The sequence below is a fragment of the Indicator indicator genome, chromosome 3 (assembly GCF_027791375.1).
Source record: "Indicator indicator isolate 239-I01 chromosome 3, UM_Iind_1.1, whole genome shotgun sequence".
Classification (NCBI taxonomy): Eukaryota; Metazoa; Chordata; class Aves; order Piciformes; family Indicatoridae; genus Indicator; species Indicator indicator.
Window position 1 is genome coordinate 10,793,063 of NC_072012.1, and position 22,818 is coordinate 10,815,880.

The 22,818-nt window shown below is 47.2% G+C and overlaps 1 protein-coding gene across 3 annotated transcripts in view; it reads right to left on the reverse strand.

Annotated features, from left to right (window-relative positions):
• Positions 1 to 22,818, reverse strand: part of UBE2H (ubiquitin conjugating enzyme E2 H) — a 62,508-nt gene that overhangs the window by 21,984 nt on the left and 17,706 nt on the right. For 2 of the 3 annotated variants that reach the window (XM_054399436.1, XM_054399435.1), the window contains exons 2-3: positions 8,384 to 8,460; positions 7,508 to 7,582 (exon numbers count right to left, since the gene is read on the reverse strand). In XM_054399436.1, coding sequence (XP_054255411.1) covers positions 7,508 to 7,582; positions 8,384 to 8,460 — 152 coding nt within the window. Of the gene's footprint in view, positions 1 to 7,507; positions 7,583 to 8,383; positions 8,461 to 22,818 lie in introns of those variants that run through there. The other variant, XM_054399438.1, reaches the window with a different exon arrangement.

Below are 22,818 nucleotides of genomic sequence, written 5' to 3' on the forward strand. Positions count from 1 at the left end.
CCTTAGACAAAGCCAAGTGCATCTGGAAGAACAACCATCTTCACTGCTCCTCTAGGTCACAAGAAGGAGCAACACAACAGAGAGGGAAGAGCCTGGTCACAGCCAGTAAGTGACTCATGAAATTCTAAACAGCAAAATGTAAAGCAAGCCAGAGACAGGAGCTGGAAATAAAAATAGCAGCTGCAGCTGAGAAAAAAAAAAAATTAAGCAGAGGCCAGGAGAGATCTGGTAAATCCTGGCTGGAGATGAACATTGCTTCATCCCTGTCCTGGCTGTCACAGTGCCTCCTTATAGACACACACAATGCTTCCATATGTTTTGTGTGCATAGGAGGCATTTGATTTTCACAGTAGCATAGAATGGCTTGAGTTGGAAGGGACCCTAAAGATCATCTAGTTCCAACCCCCACCCCCTGCCATCTGCAGGGACACCTCCCACTAGGCCAGGTTGCTCAAAACCTCATCCAACTGCAACAGTTCTGTGATTCTGTAAATTTGCAGCTGTGCCATTTGGTTATTAAGAAACTAGGAGTGACTCAAATGCTGGCTGGAACTAGACGATCTTTTAAGGTCCCTTCCAACCCAAACCATTCTGTGATTCTGTATTTCACCAGATTTTAGCACTAAAAGAAATCATAGAATGGTTCTGGTTTGGAAAGATGTCTCAGGTCATCAAGTCCAACCATCAACCCAACACCACTGTGGCCATTAAACCACATCCCACACTACCATGTCTACGTGTTTCCTGAGCATCTCCAGGGATGGTGACTCCACCACCTCCCTGGGCAGCCTGTGCCAATGCCTGACCACTCCTGCAGCGAAGAAATTTTTCCTAATATCCAACCTAACCCTCCCTGGCACAGTTTCAGGATGTTCTCTCTTGTGCCACACTGCTTCCAGGTGAGAGCTTAGGCTCCCAGGTTCATGTTTCTACTGTTCCTATCATCCAGAGCAGGGCAGGACCTTCACATTCTGAGCTTCCTCCTGTGTTGATGGCATCAAAGAGCATCCATCTCCAGCTGCTGGCATGAGTTAAGGACTGTTAAAAAACACACAAAATTTACACAAAGTGTTCTCCTGACCTGGGAGCTCAAAAAGTACTTCAAGTACTTCACAAGTGTCCTTTGAAATAAAGCAGGAAGAGATGAGGCAGAAAGTCTGCCTGAAGATATTAAATCCCAGAAGGAAGGGGAAAAGCAGGGAAGCAGTGCCAGCAGGGTTCCCAAAAATCATAAACAGCTCAAAACAGAGGCTAAGAGAAAGCAAAACCAGAGCCAAAATCTAGCAGGGGAGTGTGTCAGGTCCTCAAAAGCAGAAAGGGATCTTCACATTAAGAGCAGCTTCAGCAAGCAACTGGAGATGTGTTAGGAGCTGGCTTTGTTCCAACAACCTGCTCAAGTTGAGGAGGTTTGTTTGAACCCTGAAGATCTGAGTATTTAGGGACATGAATGGAGCTAGATCATCTCAGTGGGAGCACTCAAGCCCAGTGCCCACCCAACAGCTCTACATCTGGTTCTTCCTAGGGTGCCAGCAACGTGCCCTCATGGTCAAGAAGGCCAAAGTTCTCCTGGGGTGCATGAAAAACTGTGACCAGAAGGGTCAAGGAAGGTTCTTCTTTCCCTCTTCTCTGCCTCTGGGAGGACACAGCTGGAGTATTGGGTCCAGTTCTGGGCTCCCCAGTCCAAGAGAAACAGGGAACTACTGGACAGTGTCAAGTGGAGGCTCCAAAGATGCTGAGGGACATGAAGCATCTCTGTGAGGAGCAAAGGCTGAGAGCCCTGGGGCTGTTGAGCCTGGAGAAGAGCAGCCTGAGAGGGGATCTGAGCAATGCTCAGCAAGAGCTGAAGGACCTGTGGGGGCCAAGAGGACGGGGCCAGGCCCTTGTCAGTGGTGCCCAGTGACAGGACAAGGGGCACAAACTGGAACCCAGGAGGATCTATCAGGAAAAACTTGGTGCCTTTGAGCCCTGGAGTAGGCTGTCCAGAGAGCTTGTGGAGTCTCCTTCTCTGGAGAGATTCCAAACCCACCTGGACAATCTGCCATGGGTGACCCTGCTTTATCAGGGGGGTTGGAATGGATGATCTCCAGTGGTCCCTTCCAACCCCCACCATGCTGGGATTCTGTGATTTCCCTTTTTCCTGCATGCTTTATAGCTCTGGGTCAGAAAAAAAAAAAAAAAAAAAAACCCAAACAAAACAAGCATCTTGCTCCAACATGGGATCTGCCCAAATACAGCAAAAACAAAGCAAGGAACAGGCAGTGCCTGGATGTGATGAAACACTGGAAGCTCTCCCAGGAACTGCTCTTTTCACACGGATCCCAGGATGGTTCAGAGCTTTAAGCAGAGGCATTACCTGCCTTGTCAGGAGAGCACTGTCCCTGGGGCAGCATCATTTAATAGACTACAGAGATAATTATCAGCCTGAGGAGGGCAGGAAATAAATACCACACATATTTGAGAAGGGAGCTGTAGAGAGGGCAAGGGAGCAAAGATTTGGCAGGAGATGAGCCACCACATGGAGCAAAGATTTGTGCTGGAGACCCTCAAAGGTGAAAAAGACTGCGGCTGGTATCAAGCATAGATTCCAGCAGTTTCACAGAATCCTAAGGGCTGAAAGGACCTCTGGAGATCATCTAGTCCAACTCCCCTGCTAAAGCAGGGTCACCAAGAGCAGGCTGCACAGAAACATAATGTTCAGGTGGGTTTGGAATCTCTCCAGAGAAGGAGACTCCACAGCCTCTCCGAGCAGCCTGCTCCAGTGTTCTACCAGCCTCAAAGCAAAGAAGTTCCTCCTTCTGTTCAGATGGAGCTTCCTATGTTCCAGTTTGTATCCATTACATATTGTTCTGGGAACCACTGGAAAGACTCTGGCCCCAGCCTCTTGAGACTGATCTTTAAGTATTGATAAGCACTGACAAATCTGATAAAATAAATAGTTGTCTTTCCTTCAGTATCACTTGGATTTATCTCTCTTTCATTAATCAATCTTAAATGGCTGATAAATTAAACTGGGTCAGACACTTATGACCAGACCAGGCTGGATGGGGCCCAAGGATGCTCCCTCACTGGAGGTGTTCAAGGCCAGGGTGGACAGGGCCTTGAGCAACCTGGAAGGTGTCTCTCTCCATGGCAGGGAGGGCTGGAACTAGATGGTCTTTAAAGTGCCTTCCAACTCAAGTCATTCTATGATTTTATGATTCTGTGACAAGGACCACTACTCAATTCAAGGTCTAAAAAAAAAAAAAAAAAGAAGAAAAAAATCCACATTTGTTCAGATGACAAATCTGGAACCTGCTCTAAAAAAAAAAAAAACAAAAACAAAACAACTCCTTTTCGTATTTAGGTTTGTCAGGAGGAGGGCACCAACTCTTCCCATACCTCACACTCAGTCATGCTGGGATAAAAGCAATCTGAGCAGCTTAGAGAGCAACTATTAGCAGCTATTTTTCAGCAGCAGCTTTCTTGAACACTTGGATTTGCTTCAAGCCATCATGTCATTTGCTGCAAAAAAAAACCCCAAAACGTCCATACCACCTTCAAGACTGTGTTAAGATGGAAAGAAAATGTTAGCCTGCAGTACCATAGGAACAAGGAAAGCTGCTAGGACAGCATTTTTTTGGCTTTAAGCCTCAACATAAAAGTGTCATTTGTTAAAGGAAAGGCACCTGCTGGATTCTGTGCTTTACACAAGCCAGCAACTTCCACAGGCAATTTGAACTCCACATGTTGTCACCACAGTGGGGAGCTATGAGGTGCTGAGAACAGAAGGGCTGCAAACAAGCCACCCATGTGCTTGAGATGACCTTCTGTCCGTTTATGAGCTCCACCATCTCTGAAATCCTTCACTTCCACCTCTTTACCAATCAGAGACTGCCACAGCAATGCCCTACTAATTCCTACCCCTGTGTTATCCGGAGCTCAGGCTGGGGTAGGACACCCATGCTCACTGGAATAGGAAGAGAAGATGATCTTGTGTCTTTTACAAGCTCCCAGTTCAGCTCTGAAGCTATCTGTAATGCCCAAAGCAGTATCAGGCACTGCACACCCAGTCTGCCTCTGAAAGCAGACTGGGCTGGCCCGGAGGAAGGGGCTGAGACGTCACTCAGCTCTGGCTTCTCCAGATAAGCTGGGCTGGGGCTTGAGAAATGGGAACCAGACAAAGAAAAACAAACCTCTTCCTGCAGCCACTTGGAAGCTTCCCCAGGTCCTAGAGCTCTCCTTGGAGCTTCCACTCCCCAGCTCTTTCCTCCCTGCAGGAGAGCCAAGTCCTGCTTTGCTAAGCCAGCTCTGCGCTATCCTAAACTATTTGTTCAACCTGAAGCTTCAGCTGCAGGCTGCTTCACCCAGGAGGTAATTCAGGCTCCCAGAAGCTACAAAGAAGAAAAGCCAGCATTTGGGGAGCTCAGCAAGAGAAGAGGTGGGTTTCAGCCTCTCCAACAGAGACTCACAGGGCAAGGGAAGCATGCTAGAATCATGAAATAGTTTGGATTGGAAGGAACTTTAAATCATCTAGTTCCAAGCCCAGCCACCATGGCTAGGGACACCTTCCACTAGATCAGGTTGGATCATCCAACTTGGCATTGAACACTTCCAGGGAGGAGCATCCACAACCTCCCTGGACAACCTGTTGCAGTGTGTCACCACCTTCATTGTAAGCGTTTCTTCCTCATCTCCAGTCTGAATCTCTCCTCTTCCAGCTCAAAGCCATTGCCCCTCATCCTAGCACTACAAGCCCTTGTAGAAAGTCCCTCCCCAGCTTTCTTGTAGGCTCCCCTTCCTTGCAGGCCCCTAGAAGCAATGATGAGTCCAGAATAAGGCAGTCACAACACAACAGGTGTAAGCAAGCTGTTGAGGGAAAGTTGCTGGACTAAAAGGAAGACACCAAAAATGCAATATTAGAAGGGACAAAACAACTAGAGCAGAAAATAACCCCTCTGCAACCTCCTTGTGCTCACAAGGAGGAAAGGCCATCCTTGTGGTGTCAGTTCTGAAAACACAGCTGGGCCAGCTCTGATCTCTGGCTGCCTCCAAGCCAAACCCACCAAAATACCCAACACCTTCCATACAACTAACCAGAACCTAAATCAACAGCACTATAAATGCACATTGTATTTATAAATACACATATAGACACACAGCCAACCTTGAGCTGTTGTGCTTTCACAGGTTACTGGAGTTTGGTTTTTCACTTTAAGCCAGAGACCTTGATTTCTAATACATCCAGAAAGGATGTATTAGAAGGAGAGAAAATCAACTATAACTAGCATCAAAAGAAGGAAGCAGAGGTTTACATGCCCAGTTGTCTGTAGCCACCTCAAATACTGGGTTTAATTTTGGGTCCTTCACTCCAAGAAGGACCATTGAGGTGCTGGAGCATGTCCACAGAAAGGTAACAAGTCTGGTGAAGGGTCTACAGAACAAGTCCTGTGAGGAGCAGATGAGGGAACTGGGGTTGTTTAACCTGGAGAACAGGAGGCTGAGGGGAGACCTTCTTGCTCTCTACAACAACCTCAAAGAAGGTTGCAGTGATGTGGGGATTGGTTTCTCCCCTGCAGTATCAGGTGCTAGAATGAGAAGAAATGGCCTGAAGTTCTGCCAGGGGAAGTTTAGGTTGGATAGTAGGAAAAATTTCTGCACTGCAATAGTGGTCAGGCATTGGAACAGGCTGCCCAGGGAGGTGGTGGAGTCACCATCCCTGGAGGTATCCAAGAAACACGTGGACATGACACTTTGGGGACATGGTTTAATGGCCATGGTGGTTTTAGGTTGATGGTTGGACCAGATCTGAGAGGTCTTTTCCAACCAAAATGATACTATGGTTCAGATTGGCAATGTAACAGCACCCTGGTTTTGTGGAACTTGAAAATCAGGGAGGGGAAAATGGCACCAAATAACTCATCAGCAATCTCCAGCAGGTTTATAGCAAGTTTCAGAGCTGACTCAAGAGGAAGGAGAAACAGGTTGGCATAGCTGCAGCAGTTACTCAGCTGCATGCACATTTTTGTGGTTCAGCTGAGGTTCTGACAGAAAAAAAAAAAGGAAAAAAAAAGAAACCCAACAAGGTAAAGGATGGTCTAAAAATGATGCCTCTCTTTCCCAGAAGGCACAGCTCAACATTTGGAACTAGACAGATTATTCCTCACACCAGAGAGATCTTAAATAGGAGGCACTTGTAGTGTAAGAGTCTATTTTAAGAGAGCAGCCAACACTTATCAACTCCAAATCAGGATGTTGACGTCGGAAGGGACCCATCTCGTCCAACCCATAGAGTCAAGTTTCCCCATCAGCAGTTTTCTCAGTTCTTTGGAGTCCTCTCTGGTGGCTTGACCACAAGCACACCCTTCTGAGGGAGAAGCACAGAGTTACCAGCACTTACTTCACAAGATGGGAGAGAGATGTTGGACCTTCATGCATCTGCTCCAGTTTTTCAAGCTATACTGGCAATATATTTGAGTGATAGCTTAAGTGCTTGGGATGAAGTTAGGCACCAGAAGACATCCAAGTTAGATCATCAGTAGCCAAGGACAACAGTAAGATCATAGAATCTCAGAGTGGTTTGGGTTGGAAGGGACCTCAAAGATCCCTTCCTAGTTCCAAACCTTCTGCAATGGGCAAGGACACCTCCCACTAGATCAGGTTGATCAAGGCCTCATCCAGCCTGGCCTTGAACACTTCCAGGGAGAGGGCATCTACAACTTCCCTGGGCAACCTGTTCCAGTGTCTCACCACCCTCACTGGAAAGAATTTCTTCCTAATCTCCAGTCTCAATCTCCCTCTTCCAGCTCAAAGCCACTGCCCCCTATCCTATCACTACAAGCCCTTGTAGAAAGTCCCTTCCCAGCTTTCTTGTAGGTCCCTTCTGGGTACTGAAGGATGGATCCAATCTGAAGAACATCTTATCACACTTCCAACATGCTCCCAAAGGTTAAACACACCTGTGACAAGTCTAATCAGCTGCAGTTTTTCTAATGATAGCTCCCTGGCTGCTATGTTCTTCCAGACATGCATCACCTAATCCAAGAGGACAGAGGCTTCAGCTCCTGTCTTCACTTCCATCCACATTTAGTCCCAAAAGCAAGGTTCATCCCAAGATGATGAACACAGAATCACAGAATGGTTTGGGCTGGAAGGGATCTTAAAGATCATCTAGGGCAGGGAACACCTTTCACTAGACCAGGTTGTTCAAGACCTTAGCCAGCCTGGCCTTCGAACACTTCCAGGGATGTATTAAAAAGCACATAGCAGAGAGCCTCAACTCGTCACTATGTGAATGTGCCACCAAATCCCACTTCCAAATCCCACTTCCAGCTCCTGGTCCTTCACCTAAAAGACCAAACTTGCTGTCCACTTGGGCCATGATAGCTGGAATTCCATGCTAAAAGCATTCTGCAGACTCCAAGCAAAGCTGTTGCCCTGAGGGTTGGTGCAACTTCACCTGCCACAATGGTACAAGCAATAACATCTGTAAAACCACCACCAGGTTTTGGACAAAAATATTCTTGGTTACCTATAGATGGGGATTTGAAGGGGTATTTATCAGGAAGGTCGACTCTAACTTTCCATACTCCACCTTCATATGGTGCTGCAAGGAAAGAAATGCAGATGTTAGACACTGCTTCACTCAGGAGAAAAGAAACAGAACTGCAGTGCTGAGGAAAACATCTTTGGAAGAACACTTGGCTCCATCAGGAGGTAAAGATTTCATATCAAATCTCCTAAGGTTCCTCCTGTGCTGCCTGACAAGAAAGGGATGATTTTTAACTGATACTGCAGAAGATCTCAGCAGAGAGACACAAGGGCCTTGTTCAAAACAGACTTTAGAATAATCCACTTAGCATAAAATGGCTTAGGTTAGAAGGGACCTTAGAGATCATCTAACTCCAACCCCCCTGCTGTGGGCAGGGAAGCCTTTCAACTAGACTTGGTTGCTCAAGGCCTCATCCAATCTGGCCTCAAACACCTTCCAGGGAGGGGACTCACCTTCAAAGATGTTACTAAATTAAGGCACTTGTGACCTAGCCACTACAAAACACCTCTTTAATTACAAACTCCACAAAAAATTTAGATGACTGCCACAAAACTAGTGAGTCAGGTTTAGAAAAATTAAGGATCAATACTGAAGGCCATAGCAGAAGGCTTAGTTGTTTAAGGGTAGAATCCAGCTCTGCTCAGCTCCAAGGGAGGTGGTTCATCTGCTCACGGTTGTAATTTCTCGCTACCCTTGAGTGAGAAGCCTTCAAGAATTGCTGTTCTTTGATTTCTTACTCCCACTTTGGTTTGCTCATCTCTCCTTTTCCACTCCAGAAGAATGTGTCATTTCTCTGGTCCCCACCATGAGCCATTAGGTTGTTCTTACAGAAGGAGGGTTGGGTCAGATACTTACTTCCTTGTGGTCCATAAAACTTGACGACGAATTCATTGAGTCCTCCTAAGATTGTGACCTCATGTTTGCTCTCAATACTGATACAGCAAGTCAAGGAAAACATTTAGTGCAGGGAACCAAAACTCACTGACTCAGGTCTGGGTAAACTTACTAGAAGCCTGACAAACCAAAGAGCTTAAACCCAAATATTCTACAGCCTGCAACTGAAGAGTCTTGTTATGGTGACAAATGGAAATGGGCTCAAGTTGCACCAGAGGAGGTTTAGGTTGGTTATTAGAAGAAAAATTCTTCACTAAAAATGTTCTCAAAGACTGAAACAGGCTGCCCAGGGAGGTGAGGGTGGAATGCCCATCCCTGGAGCCGTTTCAAAGCTGCAGAGATGTGGTGCTGAGGGACATGGTTTAGCACCAGGACTTGGGAGTTAGAGATGGTCTTAAAGGTCTTTTCCAAGCAAAATGATTCTATGATTCTAAGCGACCACAGCACCAGCAGGATGCTAGTAAAAGCCAGTTCTACAGGCTGAAAGATCCCTCTTCCTGCATGAGCCATCTTGAGATTGAATCATAGAATCATTTCAGTTGGAAAAAAAAAATCCTAAATTGAGCTCAACCAGTCTCTAATTCTACCCAGGGTGGTCCTAAACCAGGTCCCTCAGCACCACATCTCTGTGGCTTTTAAACCCCTTCAGGGATAGAGGTTTGACCAGCTCCCTAGGGAGCCTGTTTCAGTGTTTGAGAATCCTTTTTGTGAAGAAGTTTCTTCTGATGTCCAACCTAAACCTCCCCTGGTGCAACTTGAGGCCATTTCTTCTTGTCCTATCACTTATTACTAGTGACAAGAGACCTGACGATTCTCTTCCTCTTAGAGCTGTGTGGTGTTCTCTATCTAATTCTGCACATGGATTTAAGAGAAGACCAAGACCCTCTCAGCAATGTATCTGCAAACATTTTTTGGGCTGCGGAGGGGAGATAAAAATCCAGCAACAGCTCCAAAGCTGCATCATACAGACAAAAGCCACAGGGCAGCTTGGAGGTGAGACCATGACATGGAGCAACCCTTCTCCTCTCCAGGACTCAGAAGATGAGCTATGAAGCAAGTCCCCACTGCCAACAGCTCACATGACCTGTTTGCTCTTCCGCTTAGATAAGAGGAGCAAAACTCACCCCAATCCCTGCTCTGACAAACACTGATGAACTCAGTTCTCCTTGGCTGCCTTCGGTGCTATTAGATGGCCTCCCACAGCGCCCATGCAAATTACCCCAATCTCACGTTAGTTTGACTTGCAAGACCAAAAAACCCCAAACCAATCAAACCACACAAAAACAACCCCCTTGTTGTCTTTAGAGGGATGGCAGAAGGGTGAGATTGACACACTGCTAAAACAACTCTGTTTCTTCACACTGAAATGAGAAGAATCAGAGCAGCAAAGCCGGGTGAGGGGTGGAGGAAGAGGGGGCAAGGGATCTTCATTTCAAGCAAGGCTCAATCAAGACAATTAGTGGTGATGTTTCAGTACCCAAGCCTGCTGAAGAATTTGGCCATAAATCAGGGTTAATGGATTGTGAATAATATCCTACAGCAATTACCTTTAATCAATAATCTTCATATGAATTATGAGGGAAGCATCAAGGAGGGGGAAAAAAAAAAAAAAAAGGGAGAAAAATTCCAAAGATTTTTCCCACCTGAACTCCAGGCTGCTCCAGCTCTGAACCACAGAGGATGTCCTTGTTTGAGGGACAAGGGCAATGGCTCAGAATATCTAATGAAAGATCCTTAATATCCTAGCAGCCAACTTGGCAGAAAGTGCTCAGGCTAAGAAGAACCAAAGCCAGCTTCTCCTTTTACAACCAGTATTTCTTCACTCTGATCCAGAAAGTTTTTCTGCTTTCAAGGCACAAAATTCCCCCAGATCACCACTTTGAAGAGATTATGTAGACTCCTCACACCTTCATGGCATGGAGCAAACAGGTACCCATGCATCCGGGCACATTCAAACACCCTCACTTAAATCCTCCTGACCCACTTGGGATGTAACTGCTTGGGTTCTACCAGCAGGACAGAGTAATTCTCAGCTCAGACCTATCCCTGATCTCACGCTATGATCCATGAAGTCTGCTTAAAGTGCATCACAAACTGCTTTAAGAGGCTCTGGTATCCAGAAGGGACAATGCCCAGTGGATAAGGAATTGGTTGGATGATTGCACCCAAAGGGTCTGTGGCTTGATATCCAGATGGAGATGTGTGACAAGTGGAGTCCCTCAAGGGTCTGTACCAGGAGCAGTACTGTTCAGTATCTTCATTACTGACACAGCAAGATCAAGTGCACCCTCAGCAGGTTTGTTGACAAGACTGAAGGACACAATGCCATCCAGAGGGACCTGTACAGGGTGAAGAAATGGGCCCAGAAGAACCTCATGAGGTTCAGTAAGGTGAAGTGTAAGGTCCTGCACCTAGGTTGGGGCAATCCTCGGTGTCAGTCCAGGCTGGGGGATGATGAAATTGAGAGAGCCCTGCAGAAAAGGATGTGGGGTTGCTGGTGGACAAGAAGCTGGACACAAGCCAGCAATGGGCATTTGCAGCCCAGAAGGCAAATGGCAGTCTGGACTCATTCCAAAAGAGCATAGTCAGCAGGTCGAGAGAGGTTGGTTCTGCACTCTGCTTTGCTCTGCCAAGACCTCACCTGGAGTGCTGCATCTAGCTCTCGGGCACCCAACGCTTGGGGAACATGGACCTGCTGGAGCAGATTCAGAGGAGGGCCACAATGATGTTCAGAGGCCTGGGAGAGTGAGGGTTGTTCAGAAAAGAAGGGTCCAGGGAGATCTTACAGCAGCATTTCAGTATCAGAAGGGGATTTACAGGAAGGCTGGGGAGGGACTGTTTAAATGGGCTTGTAGTGCTAGGACAAGGGGCAATGGTTTGAAAGCAGAGCAGGGGAGATTTAGGTTGGACATTAGGAAAAAGTCCTTCACAATGAGGGTGGGGGAATACTGAAAAAGGTTACCCAGAAATGTGCTGGAGCCATTGAAGGTCAAACTTGATGGGGCCCTGAGCAAATCCATCTAGTTGTAGATGTCCCTGCCTACTGAAGGGGGTGTTGGACAAGATGACCTTTGAGGGTCCCTCCCAAACTGATCCATTCTACAATTCTATGAATTCAACCCCAGGAGTCTGCTCGTGCACTCACAGGCAGGAGATCCAAATCCCACCTGCAGAGTCCATCAGGATTTATTACAGTTCAAGTACAACTACCAGATTGGAAGGAGCTTTCCCACAGTGCCAGCTCCAAAAGAGTCTGGACACAATAAACTTCTTTCCCTCCTTCTCATGGGGAGGGAGAGAAGTTTACAGTGGTTTGTTTTGGCTCAAAAGTTTTTCTGGTTCAGCAGAAGCTGCTGAAGCTGCCCTAGAGTTAAATGACAAATTGTTTGCTGCCACCCAAGAGCAGCTCACCACAGGCAGATTGATGCCTCATTGCCCCAAATGCAAGGGACTTTCCTTCTAAAACCTGTATCTCAAGAAGTTTGTGAAGCAGAGCTCCACAACTAAGTGTGGCAGCTTGCTTCAGATCTGGTGTTAAGGGACACTTGCCACCAGGGCTCTTCATGATGTGATCTTAAGTTTTAAATACAGGCTTGGCTGAGTTAAGTTCCTTTGAGAACATAGACACTGATCTCAGCTGGTGAAGGGTCTGGAGAACAAGTCTGGGGAGGACCATCTGAGGGAACAAGGATTACTTAGTCTGGAGAAAAGGAGGCTCAGGAGAGACCTTATTGCTTGCTACAACTCCCTGAAAGGAGGTCGCTGTAAGGTAGGGGTTGGTCTCTCCTCCCTAGTATCAGGTGATAGAATGAGAGGAAATGGCCTCAAATTGTGTCAGGGGAGGTTTAGGTTGGATAGCAGGAAAAAATTCTGTACTGCAAGAGTGGTCAGGCATTGGAACAGGCTGCCCAGGAGGTGCTGGAGCCACAGACCCTGGAGATACTCAAGAATGTGTGGACATGGCACTTTGGGACATGGTTTAATGGCCATGGTGGTTTTAGGATGATGGTTGTACTCGATCTTAGAGGTCACTCCAACCCAAACAATTCTGTGGTCTAATGGACTCCTACCTCCAGGTTCAGAAACAGGCTCCTGCACAAACCCACCAGGTTTGATGACGCCCAAGAGTGAAACATTTAATACTGAAGCACGTTAACACTTGCAGCAGCAGCACAGATCAGGTTCAACACAAATGGTTTCACTTAGGACTAAATCAAATACCACTTAATAAAAACCAGCTCTCCCAGTTTGATCTTCAGAGCGAGCTCCTGAGCAGCTGCAGCTCCTTGGCTCTGCAAGTTAATATCAACCATAAATTAAAGCAGAGCTTTAATTTCAGACTCAGCCCTAGATAAAAAAAAAAAAAAAAACAAAACAACGAACTAGTGAGTACCATGGGGCTGTTTACACTATTGTCCCTGTTGTGGCAAGCACCTAAAATCCCTACAATGAAACCAGCAAGCGAGTTGGGCTCACCCATGGGATACCTACTGGGGTGCAGACCCATCCACATCATGAATGTGATGCAAGAGTTGGAGGCCAGACTGAAAGCCAAGTGAATTTCAGCAGTAACAGCTTGCTGCTGCTCTGCTCCATTGTGCTGAGACCCCACCTGCCGTGCTGGGGCCAGCTCTGGAGTCCTCAGCACAGCAGAGCCACAGACCTGTTAGAGGAGGGCCAGAAGAGGGCACAACATGATGGGAGGCCAGGCTGAGAGATTGGGGTTGTTCAGCCTGGAGAAGAGAAGGCTCCAGGTACACTTTCTGGTGGCCTTTCAGGACTTCAACAAACCAAGATGACAGATGGGGACAGACTTTTGACCAGGGCCTGCTGACACAGCAGGGGTGAGGGGTTTAAAATAAAAGAGGGATATTTAGACCAGAGCAAAGCAAGATGTTCCTCACTGTGACAGTGGTGAGACCCTGGCCCAGATTGCCCAGAGAGGTGGTAGATGCCCCAATCCCTGGAACCATTCCAGATCAGGTGTCTGGGGCTGTGAGCAACCTGCATCTTATTGAAGATGTCCCTGCTGCCTGCAGGGGGGCTGGACTAGATGACCTTGAAAGGTTTCCTCCAACCTAAAGCTGTCTGTGATTCTATAACAAAGCCATTGTATAAACACAGCAGAAACGTCTGGAAATGCAGGAGCAGAATTAAGGAAGCTGGAGAAGTCCTTTCTCCTGGGTATGAGGTGAATTCCATGTGAACCTCCAACTTTCTAACACAAGTTGGGTGGAACCGTCTTCCCTTTCTCCTCTTCACTATGAAGAGTGGACCAGGAATTTCAAATTTTGAAATCCCCCTAACAAAATGATTGAGAGCATTAGCAGAAGTGCATGGAGCTATTTCAGGAGGAAGAACATTTACACCTCAGAAGCTCTTTCCATCTCCAGAAAGTCTTCAGAGAAGGAAGCATTTATTGCACAAGCTGGGACTCCAAGAACACCAGGAACCCAAAGTGGACCTCAAAGCTTCTCCATCCCACAAAAGCCATGCCAGGGAACTCTTTAGCAGCACATGGAAACAGCATTGGGGAACCAGCAGAAGGGATCAGATGCATCCAAGGGACTACCTGGACCATGCTCCCAGAGAAAGCTCCACCACAGCCTATGGCAACATATCCCCAAGTAAAGAACACAGGCTCTGACCCAACTATGTTCTCAGCTCAGATTTTTCCCACAAGACAACAAAACAACTGTGCCTACATCATAATGAATCTGCCCTCCTGCATTCAGACCTAGGTGGGACCTGGTGCCAGGTCCTGCAGCAAGCCCATGTAGCTAACAAGAAGAAATACTCCAGGGCTTCAGTAAATGGAATATGGCTTCAGGAAGCCCCAGGAAAAAAGAACTAAGAATTGAGAGAAAGATTTCCATGAGGTGCTCAGGTTGCTCACCGAAGCCTCTCTGCATTTATCCCAGGACAGCCACATTTGCATCCAAGATTCCCATCCACCTCTTTCACCAGCTACTGATGGAAGTATGTACAGACCCCCAGAATCCCAGTATGGTAGAGCCTGGAAGGTTGGGTCTAATCCAACTCCCTTCCTAAAGCAGGATCACAGCAGGTTACCCAGCATCACAATGGCCAGATGGGATTGGAAGCTCTCCAGAGGAGACTGTACAGCCTCTCTGTACAACCCTCCACAACCCTCACAGCAAAGAAGTCTTTCGTGATGGAACCTCCTGGCTTACAGTTTGTGCCCACTGCCCCTTGTCCTGTCACTGGACACCAGTGACAAGAGCCTGGCTCCATCCTCTTGCCCCCCACCCTTTAGCTCTTGCTGAGCACTGAGGAAATGCCCCCCTCAGTTTGCTCTTCTCCAGGTTCAGGAGCCCCAGGGCTCTGAGCCTTTCCTCCTCACAGAGATGCTTCATGTCCCTCAGCATCTTTGGAGCCTCCACTGAACACTGTCCAGTAGTTCCCTGTCTGTCTTGAATGAGAGAGCTGAGAACTGGACTCAGGACTCCAGCTGTGGCATCCCTATGGCAGACAAGAGGGGAAGGAGAACCTCTGGACCTCAAACACGCAGTCAGCATTTATGGGCAAGACCACAAAGCCCTCACACTTTCAGTCTACTGTTGCCCAGACCAATTCCTCTCTGTCTCTGCAGTCTTCTCTTACTGCACAGATGAATAATGAATGAGCAGGTAACAGATAAAGACTTTAACATGATTCTGGTGGCAATCAACTGGTTCATACTGGTAGTGCCTCGTTTCCACAGCAGGGTACATAGCTACAGCATGTGTATAGGGGGTCAAGATGAAGAGCTACAAAACCAGCCTCTAACACATCACACGTGCTGAAATGTTGAACAAAAGTGCCTTTCAAGGCTCGCAGCTTGCTCCTACTACTCAAGGTGACTTCTGGCCTAGCTGCTTTCATCCCCTTATTATCTCACTGCACTAATTTGACTTTGTGTCAAACAGAGCTGGTGTAAAAGTCGAGAGGAAAAGAGCAAAATCCAGAGATGAGTCAGGCTTCTAAGGGATGAGAAGTTCAAAAGCTTTACCTTAAGAGCACAGAAACCAGAAGGGAGTCTTGAGGACCTGCAGGAAAAAAAAAAATTATCTTTGTCCCAAGACTATTGAAGAGAATTTTAATGGCAGCAAGCGTCAAAAATATTTAGATGATGATATGGAAAGCAAGCTTATTTTCAAGCATCAGTTCAGAAGGGGTTGCTAGGAGAGAGACAGAAGGGAATTTTTTTCTGCAGCTGATTACAGACTCCCTCCACAGTGCCTGAAAAGTGCCAGGAGCACGAAAGGCCAGCGGTGCCACGGATTAGCATGACAGCAACATCCACAGCCCCCCTGTCAAGATCCAGGCTCTTTTGTTCAGGTTTGAGCTTGGAGGAAATCATTTCTTCAGTCAGAATGAAAAGTGATTTAAAGCATTTTGTCCGTTCTGCATTGGGACACACAAAAAAAACCCCACCACAAACCAACAAAACCTTTCAAGTCTGGAGAGTGAGATGCTGCCTGACCATCAGAATGAGGCTGCTCACAGAAAGGATTGTGTTGGAAGAGACCATCAAGATCACCTACTTCCAACCCCCTGCCATGGGCAGGGATATCTCCTACTAGACCAGGTTGCTCAAAGCCTCATCCAGCCTAGTCTTAAACACTTCCAGGGATGAGGTGTCCACAATCTCTCTGGACAACCCATTCCAGTGTCTCACCACCCTCACAGCAGAATCATAGAATTGTTTCTATTGGACAAGCCCTTTGAGTCCAACCATCAACCCAACACCTCCTGGTCATTAAACCATGTCTCATAGTGCTTATGTCCACACATTCCTTGAATATCTCAGGGATAGTGACTCCACCACCTCCCTGGACGGCCTGACCAATAGAACTTCTTATGTCCAATCTAAATCTACCCTACCCCAGTTTAAAACCACTGTCCCTCATCCTATCACCAGAGGCCCTTATAAACAGTCCCTCTCCAGCATTCCTGTAGGCCTCCTTATGGTACAGGAAGGCAACTCGCAGGTCTCATCCTGGTCACTGCAAATTTGCCTATTCTATGGCTGAAGCCCCCATTTCCTCAACCTCATCTGAGGTTGTCCACCACCTTAGGGCTGGATCTCCTCTGCAGTAGTAAGAAAAGATGTTAGGACTCTACTTCACACCCAGATCTCCCCAAATCCCAGATGAACATTGCAGACAACAAGTGGGTAGCTTGTTTGTAGGGTTGAGTGGCTTTTTTCCTGGCCAGTATGTAGCCTGAATGAAAAAAAAAAAAATAAAATCCCCTCATTAAGTTCATCCAAAATTCACAAAAGGTCTAAGCTTGGACAAAGCAGTACTCCAGCTAAAAATATTGCACTGAAAAGAGTTTTGCCAGCTTGTGAGACACAAACTGCCATGAGCAGTTCACCCCAAACAGGAAGACAAAGCAGAAAGGTGGAATACATCAGGGACAAATAAAGGTGAGCATTTATCTACATGCAGATAGGTTGATGTTCATCACAATCATAGACATCAATAAGGTTGGAAAATACCTCTAAGATCATGAAGTCCAACCATTCACCCCACACACTGGAAACCCTCTTTGTGGTGAGGGTGCTGGAACCCTGGAGCAGGGTGCCCAGAGAGGGTGGTAGAGTATTCTTCTCTTGAGAGATTCCAGCCCCACCTGGACACTGATCCTGGTCAAGCTGCCCTGGGTGTCCCTGCTTTAGCAGGGGTGGTTGGACTGGATGATCATCAGCAGTCCTTCCCACCCTCTACTGTTCTGTGATTCTATCACATAGTAATTGCATTACTACAGCTTCCATCAAGAATAGTTTGTTACCATGGTGACTGTACCTACTGGTGGTGAACAGAGCATTTAATGCACAAATTATCATCAAACTTCTCAAACAAGTGAGAAATTTGAAGTGAAACATCAGAAGGAGCCAACACAACCATTTCTTCTCCCAGCCGTGTTGGGCAGAGTTGATTTCCCCTCTGTGAGGGCTCAAGAAGCACTGAAACGCTTCTGAAAGAGAAACCATGGTTGTAAAAACCACAGAACTGAGAGCATGGCCCCAAAGGGGTGCTAGACCCAACGCCAAGCCCAAGATCCACCTGCAGTTTGAGGTCTATGATCTCCACCACGTGACCTTTGAGAAGATACCAGTTCTGCTGAGAGCAAAATGGTTTCGTTCACACGGTTGGAATACTTGGAAATCATTTCAGTTGGCAAAGACCTTTAAGATCATCAAGTCCAACCCTTATCATTGATTTAGACTTCCCAAAGACAAGTGTTACCTGGAGATGGGGCCTTTTCCCCCAAGTGAAGCTTGACTTAGGTTTCTGCAGCCTTTTCCACCCCAAGTAACCTACAGAGTCATTCAGAAACAAGCAAGCATGTCAGGTCAACTCAGCAACATAAACCCCCAAGCAACCATCTCAAGGCTGTGAAGCCCTCAAGATGTGACGTGCTTGTGGTCAATGCAAAGAGATGCAAGGGGGGGGTGGGTATGTCAAGTAGCTGAGCTCTGGCAGGAAGTTTTATTTAGGAGAAAACTGAGAAGTGTCTCAAGTTCTTGATTTTTAAGGTGAAAAGTTGAATAGGGGGAAAAGAGGAAGTGTCAAAGTATTTTCGTTCTGGTGCATTCAGAGTTACATCCTGTGGACCAGAAGCTTTGCTTTTCAGATGCTTTGGCACAGAGCAGTTACCACTTCTGCAGAGTCCTCATCCTCTTTGCTCCTCTTTTACCAGCAGCTTTTCTTGACTCAGCTGGGCCACAGAGACCCACTGAGAGAACACTTGAACTACTGGGAAGCTGAGAATAGTGTAAAGGGACACTTCACAGGGAGATGTCTCTTGAACAAGACTCTGGAAGTCCTCTCTAAAAGAGGCTTAACACAAACTCAAGCTTGAACTAATAAAACATTGAGAGGGAGGTAGAAAAATATTTGAAGTCCTGTCTATGATCCTGATCCCCTGGAGCCAAGAGACCATATCAGGGCAAGTTGCCTGTGAGCCAGCAATGTGCCCTCATGGCCAAGAAGACAAATGGTCTCTGGGATGCAGGAAGAGTGTGGCCAGAAGGTTAAAGGAGGTTCTTCCTTCCCCCTGCTCTGCCCTAGGGAGGACACAGCTGGAGTCCTGAGTCCAGTTCTGAGCTCCATAGTTCAAGAAAGACAGGAAACTACTGGAAAGACTCCAACACATGCTCCAAAGATGCTGAGGGGCCTAGAGCATCTCTGGGCCTGGAGAAGAGCAGCCTGAGAGGGGATCTGAGCAATGCTCAGCAAGAGCTAAAGGGTGGGGGGCAAGAGGATGAGACCAGACTCCTGTCAGTGGTGCCCAATGACAGCACATGGGGCAGTGTGCACAAACTAGAACCTGGCAGGTTCCATGAGGAGAAATTTCTTGCCTTTGAGGGTGGTGGAGCCCTGAAGCAGTCTGCCCAGTGATGCTGTGGAGTCTCCTCCTCTGGAGAGCTTCCAACCCCACCTGGCCATTGTGATCCTGGTCAAGCTGCTGTGGGTGACCCTGCTTTAGCAAGGGGGCTGGACTGGATGATCTCCAGAGGTCTCTTCCAACCTCCACCACGGTGGGATTCTGCAAACCTGTAATTTCTGAGCCCTCCTGGAGGAGGGTTGTCATCCACCAGTCCCCACAGAAACCAGCTTTAAACCAGATCTCAGACCCACTGATATTTCTACTCTAGGGATGTAGGAACTGAGAGCAAATTGAATTTGGAAATTAAACTGGAGACCAGGTACAACTCCCTTTGACCTCAAGTAACTCAGGGGAAAAGACATTGTGTGGCTTCAATACAGATTTCTCATCACCTCTAACAGCTCAGTTTGAAGCACCTCACAAAGTACCTCCAGATACAGGGGTTGTTCAGGGTGGATCATACCCTGAGGCACCTGTAGATTTTGCTCCTTTCATACCTTGATTTCAAACTTTCCTCTCAATTTTTTTTTCAGTTAGAAATAGGGGGGGATTTATTATGTTTGGTTTTTTTTTTTTTATTTTCTCAAGAACAAGTTAAATTCTACTCCTCTGCTGATTCTCAGGTTCAGCAGATAACACACAGAGCAGCTCAACAGCAGGTGGAAAACCATCAGGATGAACATTGCCTTGGGGCTACCTCCTGCCTATGCAGATCCATTGATATGTCCATTAACCAAATGGTGTCATTAACAAATCTGTTGATAGAGCATCCACACCTTGGAGGGGACATCTAAAATTGGTGATGGGGAACCAAAGGATAGGATGGCTTTTGTACACCACTTGTAAAACCATGAGGATCAAATTCAAGAATCAAGAAGGTTGGAAGAGACCTCAAGGATCATCGAGTCCAACCTGTCACCCTAAGCCTCATGCCTATCTAAACCATGGCACCAAGTGCCACGTCCAATCCCCTCTTGAACACCTCCAGGGATGGTGACTCCACCACCTCCCTGGGCAGCCCATTCCAATGGCCAACCACTCTCTCTGTGAAGAACTTTCTCCTCACCTCCAGCCTAAACCTCCCCTGGTGCAGCTTGAGACTGTGTCCTCTTGTTCTGGTGCTGGTTGCCTGGGAGAAGAGACCAACCCCCTCCTGGCTACAACCTCCCTTCAGGTAGTTGTAGACAGCAATGAGGTCTCCCCTGAGCCTTTGCTTCTCCAGGCTAAACAGTCCCAGCTCCCTCAGCCTCTCCTCATAGGGCTTGTGCTCAAGGCCTCTCCCCAGCCTCGTTGCCCTTCTCTGGACATGCTCCAGCAATTCAACATCTTTCCTAAACTGAGGGGCCCAGAACTGGACACAGTACTCAAGGTGTGGCCTAACCAGTGCTGTGTACAGGGGTACAATGACCTCCCTGCTCCTGCTGGCCACACTATTCCTGATGCAGGCCAGGATGCCATTGGCTCTCTTGGCCACCTGGGCACACTGCTGGCTCATGTTCAGGCGGCTGTCAACCAGTACCCCCAGGTCCCTTTCCACCTGGCTGCTCTCTCGTTGAAAGGCAGCAACAGGAGGCTGCAGATATGATAAGAGGGCTGGAAGCCCTCTGCTGTGAGGCCAGGCTGAGAGTTGGGGTTGTTCAACCCAGAGAAAAGAAGGCTCCAGGGAGGCCTTTCAGTAGTTAAAGGGTCTGAGAAGACAGATGGGGATAGACTTTTGAGCAGGGCCTGCTGTGACAGGACAAGGGTTTATGATTTAAATTAAAAGAGGGAGATTTAGACTGGAGAGAAGAAAGAAATTTGTTATACTGAGAGGGGTGAGACCCTAGCACAGGTTGCCCAGAGAGGTGGTAGATGCCCCATCCCCGGAACCATTCCAGGTCAGGTTGTCTGGGACACTGAACAACCTGCTCCAGTTGAAGATGTCCTTGTTGACTGCAGAGGGGTTGGGCTGGATGACTTTTAGAGGCCCCTTCCAATCCAAATCATTCTCTGAGATTTGTCCTCTGTGCTACAGCAAGAATTCCTGAGAGAAGTTCTGAAGGATGAGATTTGCTCTCCCTCAGTTATGTTTGAAGGCATCTCAGGAAGAGTGTTTTAAAGGAACAGCTCAGACAGGATTTTACACAGAATATTGTTGAAGGTTTTTGAGCCCAAACAAATGACCTGAAGGACAGAGTGAGAGATGACTTAACTCCTTATCTGAATCACAGAACTGGTGAAGTTATGACAACTACAATCATGGCTTCCAACACAGACCTTACACTGTTTCCTCTCAACCCAAAGCAGAAGAAAAAGTGCTCTAGGAAGAAGCACCTTCAGACTTTGGTTACACACAGCAGCCAAAGCTTTCTAGGTCACCTGCAATATAAAGAGCAAACACCAAACAGTCTCATGGACCAGGAAACCACAGCCGAGTTCGGTTAAAAGGTGGAGGAGCTTCCTGCATGCCACTTGATTTGTCCACAAATAGCTACAACAACCCAACATGCCACTGTCATGGCTATTAAAAATCAATTATCCCTTTGATTCTTACTCTAATGACAGCAGTGGGGCTCTGCTGCCTCTTTAGTCCTTCCTCTACAAATCCCATCAACAGATCCAACACCCCAGTGCTGGCTGGAAACAAACCACATGTCCAAGGGAAGTAGTTTAGCCCTCTTTAATTTTGTTCAGACCATCTGACCATCTTCAAAGGTTTAGTTTATAAAGATGGGTCCATCACTTGGCTTTCTACATACTCCCAAGTCAAGCCAGTTTATGTTGAATGCATCAGCCTTGAGGAAATGACAAACATTGCCAAGGTTAGACAGAAGGTTGACATGTGCTGTTCCCCACCTAGCCAGCCACTAAATCTAATTGCAGATGCAGAATCATAGAACTATTTTGGTTGGAAGAGACTTTTAAAATCATCAAGTCCAACCATTAATGCAGCACTGCCAGGTCACCACTAAACCATGTCCCTCAGCACCACATCTCCATGGCTCTGAAGCACCTCTAGGGATGGAGATTCAAGCATTGCTCTGGGCAGCCTGTTCCAGGTCTTGGTAACCCTCAAGGGAAAAAAAAATTGTTCCTTGTGTCCAACCTAAACCTCCCCTGGTGCAAGCTAATGCTGTTTCCTTGTCCTATCACTTGTTACTTGAGAGAAGAAACCAGCCTCTACCTGGCTCCAATCTTCTTTCAGGGAGTTACAGACAGCCAGAAGATCTGCCCTCAGCTTCCTTTTCTCCAGACTAAACAACCCCAAGGTCCTCAGCTGCTCCTTACAAGAGCTATGCTCCAGACCCCTCACCAGCACTGCTGCCCTTCTTTGGACCCACTCCAGCACCTCATCATTCTCCTTGGAGTGTGTAGCCCAAAAAACACATAGCACATGTTCATCACCAAACTACCTTTAAAAAAATCCCCATCTTGTTATCAGCCTTGGAAAATTAAGAAACCAGGCTGGTGCTTCTGTTAGTCTCTGCAGTTTTTTTTCCATCCAGCTCCTCATGGCCTTTTTCCACCAAGAAGTTAAACACTCTCCTGCAAGCAAGCGTTCTGCAAAGTCTCAAGCGCTTCTGAGGGATTTTTGGCCTTTCCCAAAGGATTAACTGGCCAGGACTTCCCTGAAAGAGCCATTGTGTTCGAGAGGAAGACATGAAAGAACCACACTTGGGAGACTAACAATGATCCCCACACCAGCTTCCTTCTGCAACTGAAAGATCAGTTTTATGGCCACAGCAGAAAGGTTGCCAAGGAAGGAACCTAACAAAGAGGTTGGGCTTTTGTTTGGAGGTGTGAATGGACCAGCAGGCCAGAGCTCGCCAGCCACCAACAAAACCACCACCACCAGGCAGCGCCAGGGTGGCACTGGTGCCCAGAACAGAGGGTGCCCTCACCCTGGGACACCTGCCACGCTGCATTCACTCATGGCAAATCACTTCTTTTTATGGTTTCCAGGCTTTTGAGGACCAAGCCTGAGCTCAGCAGCTGTACCAGAAGCAAAATCAAGT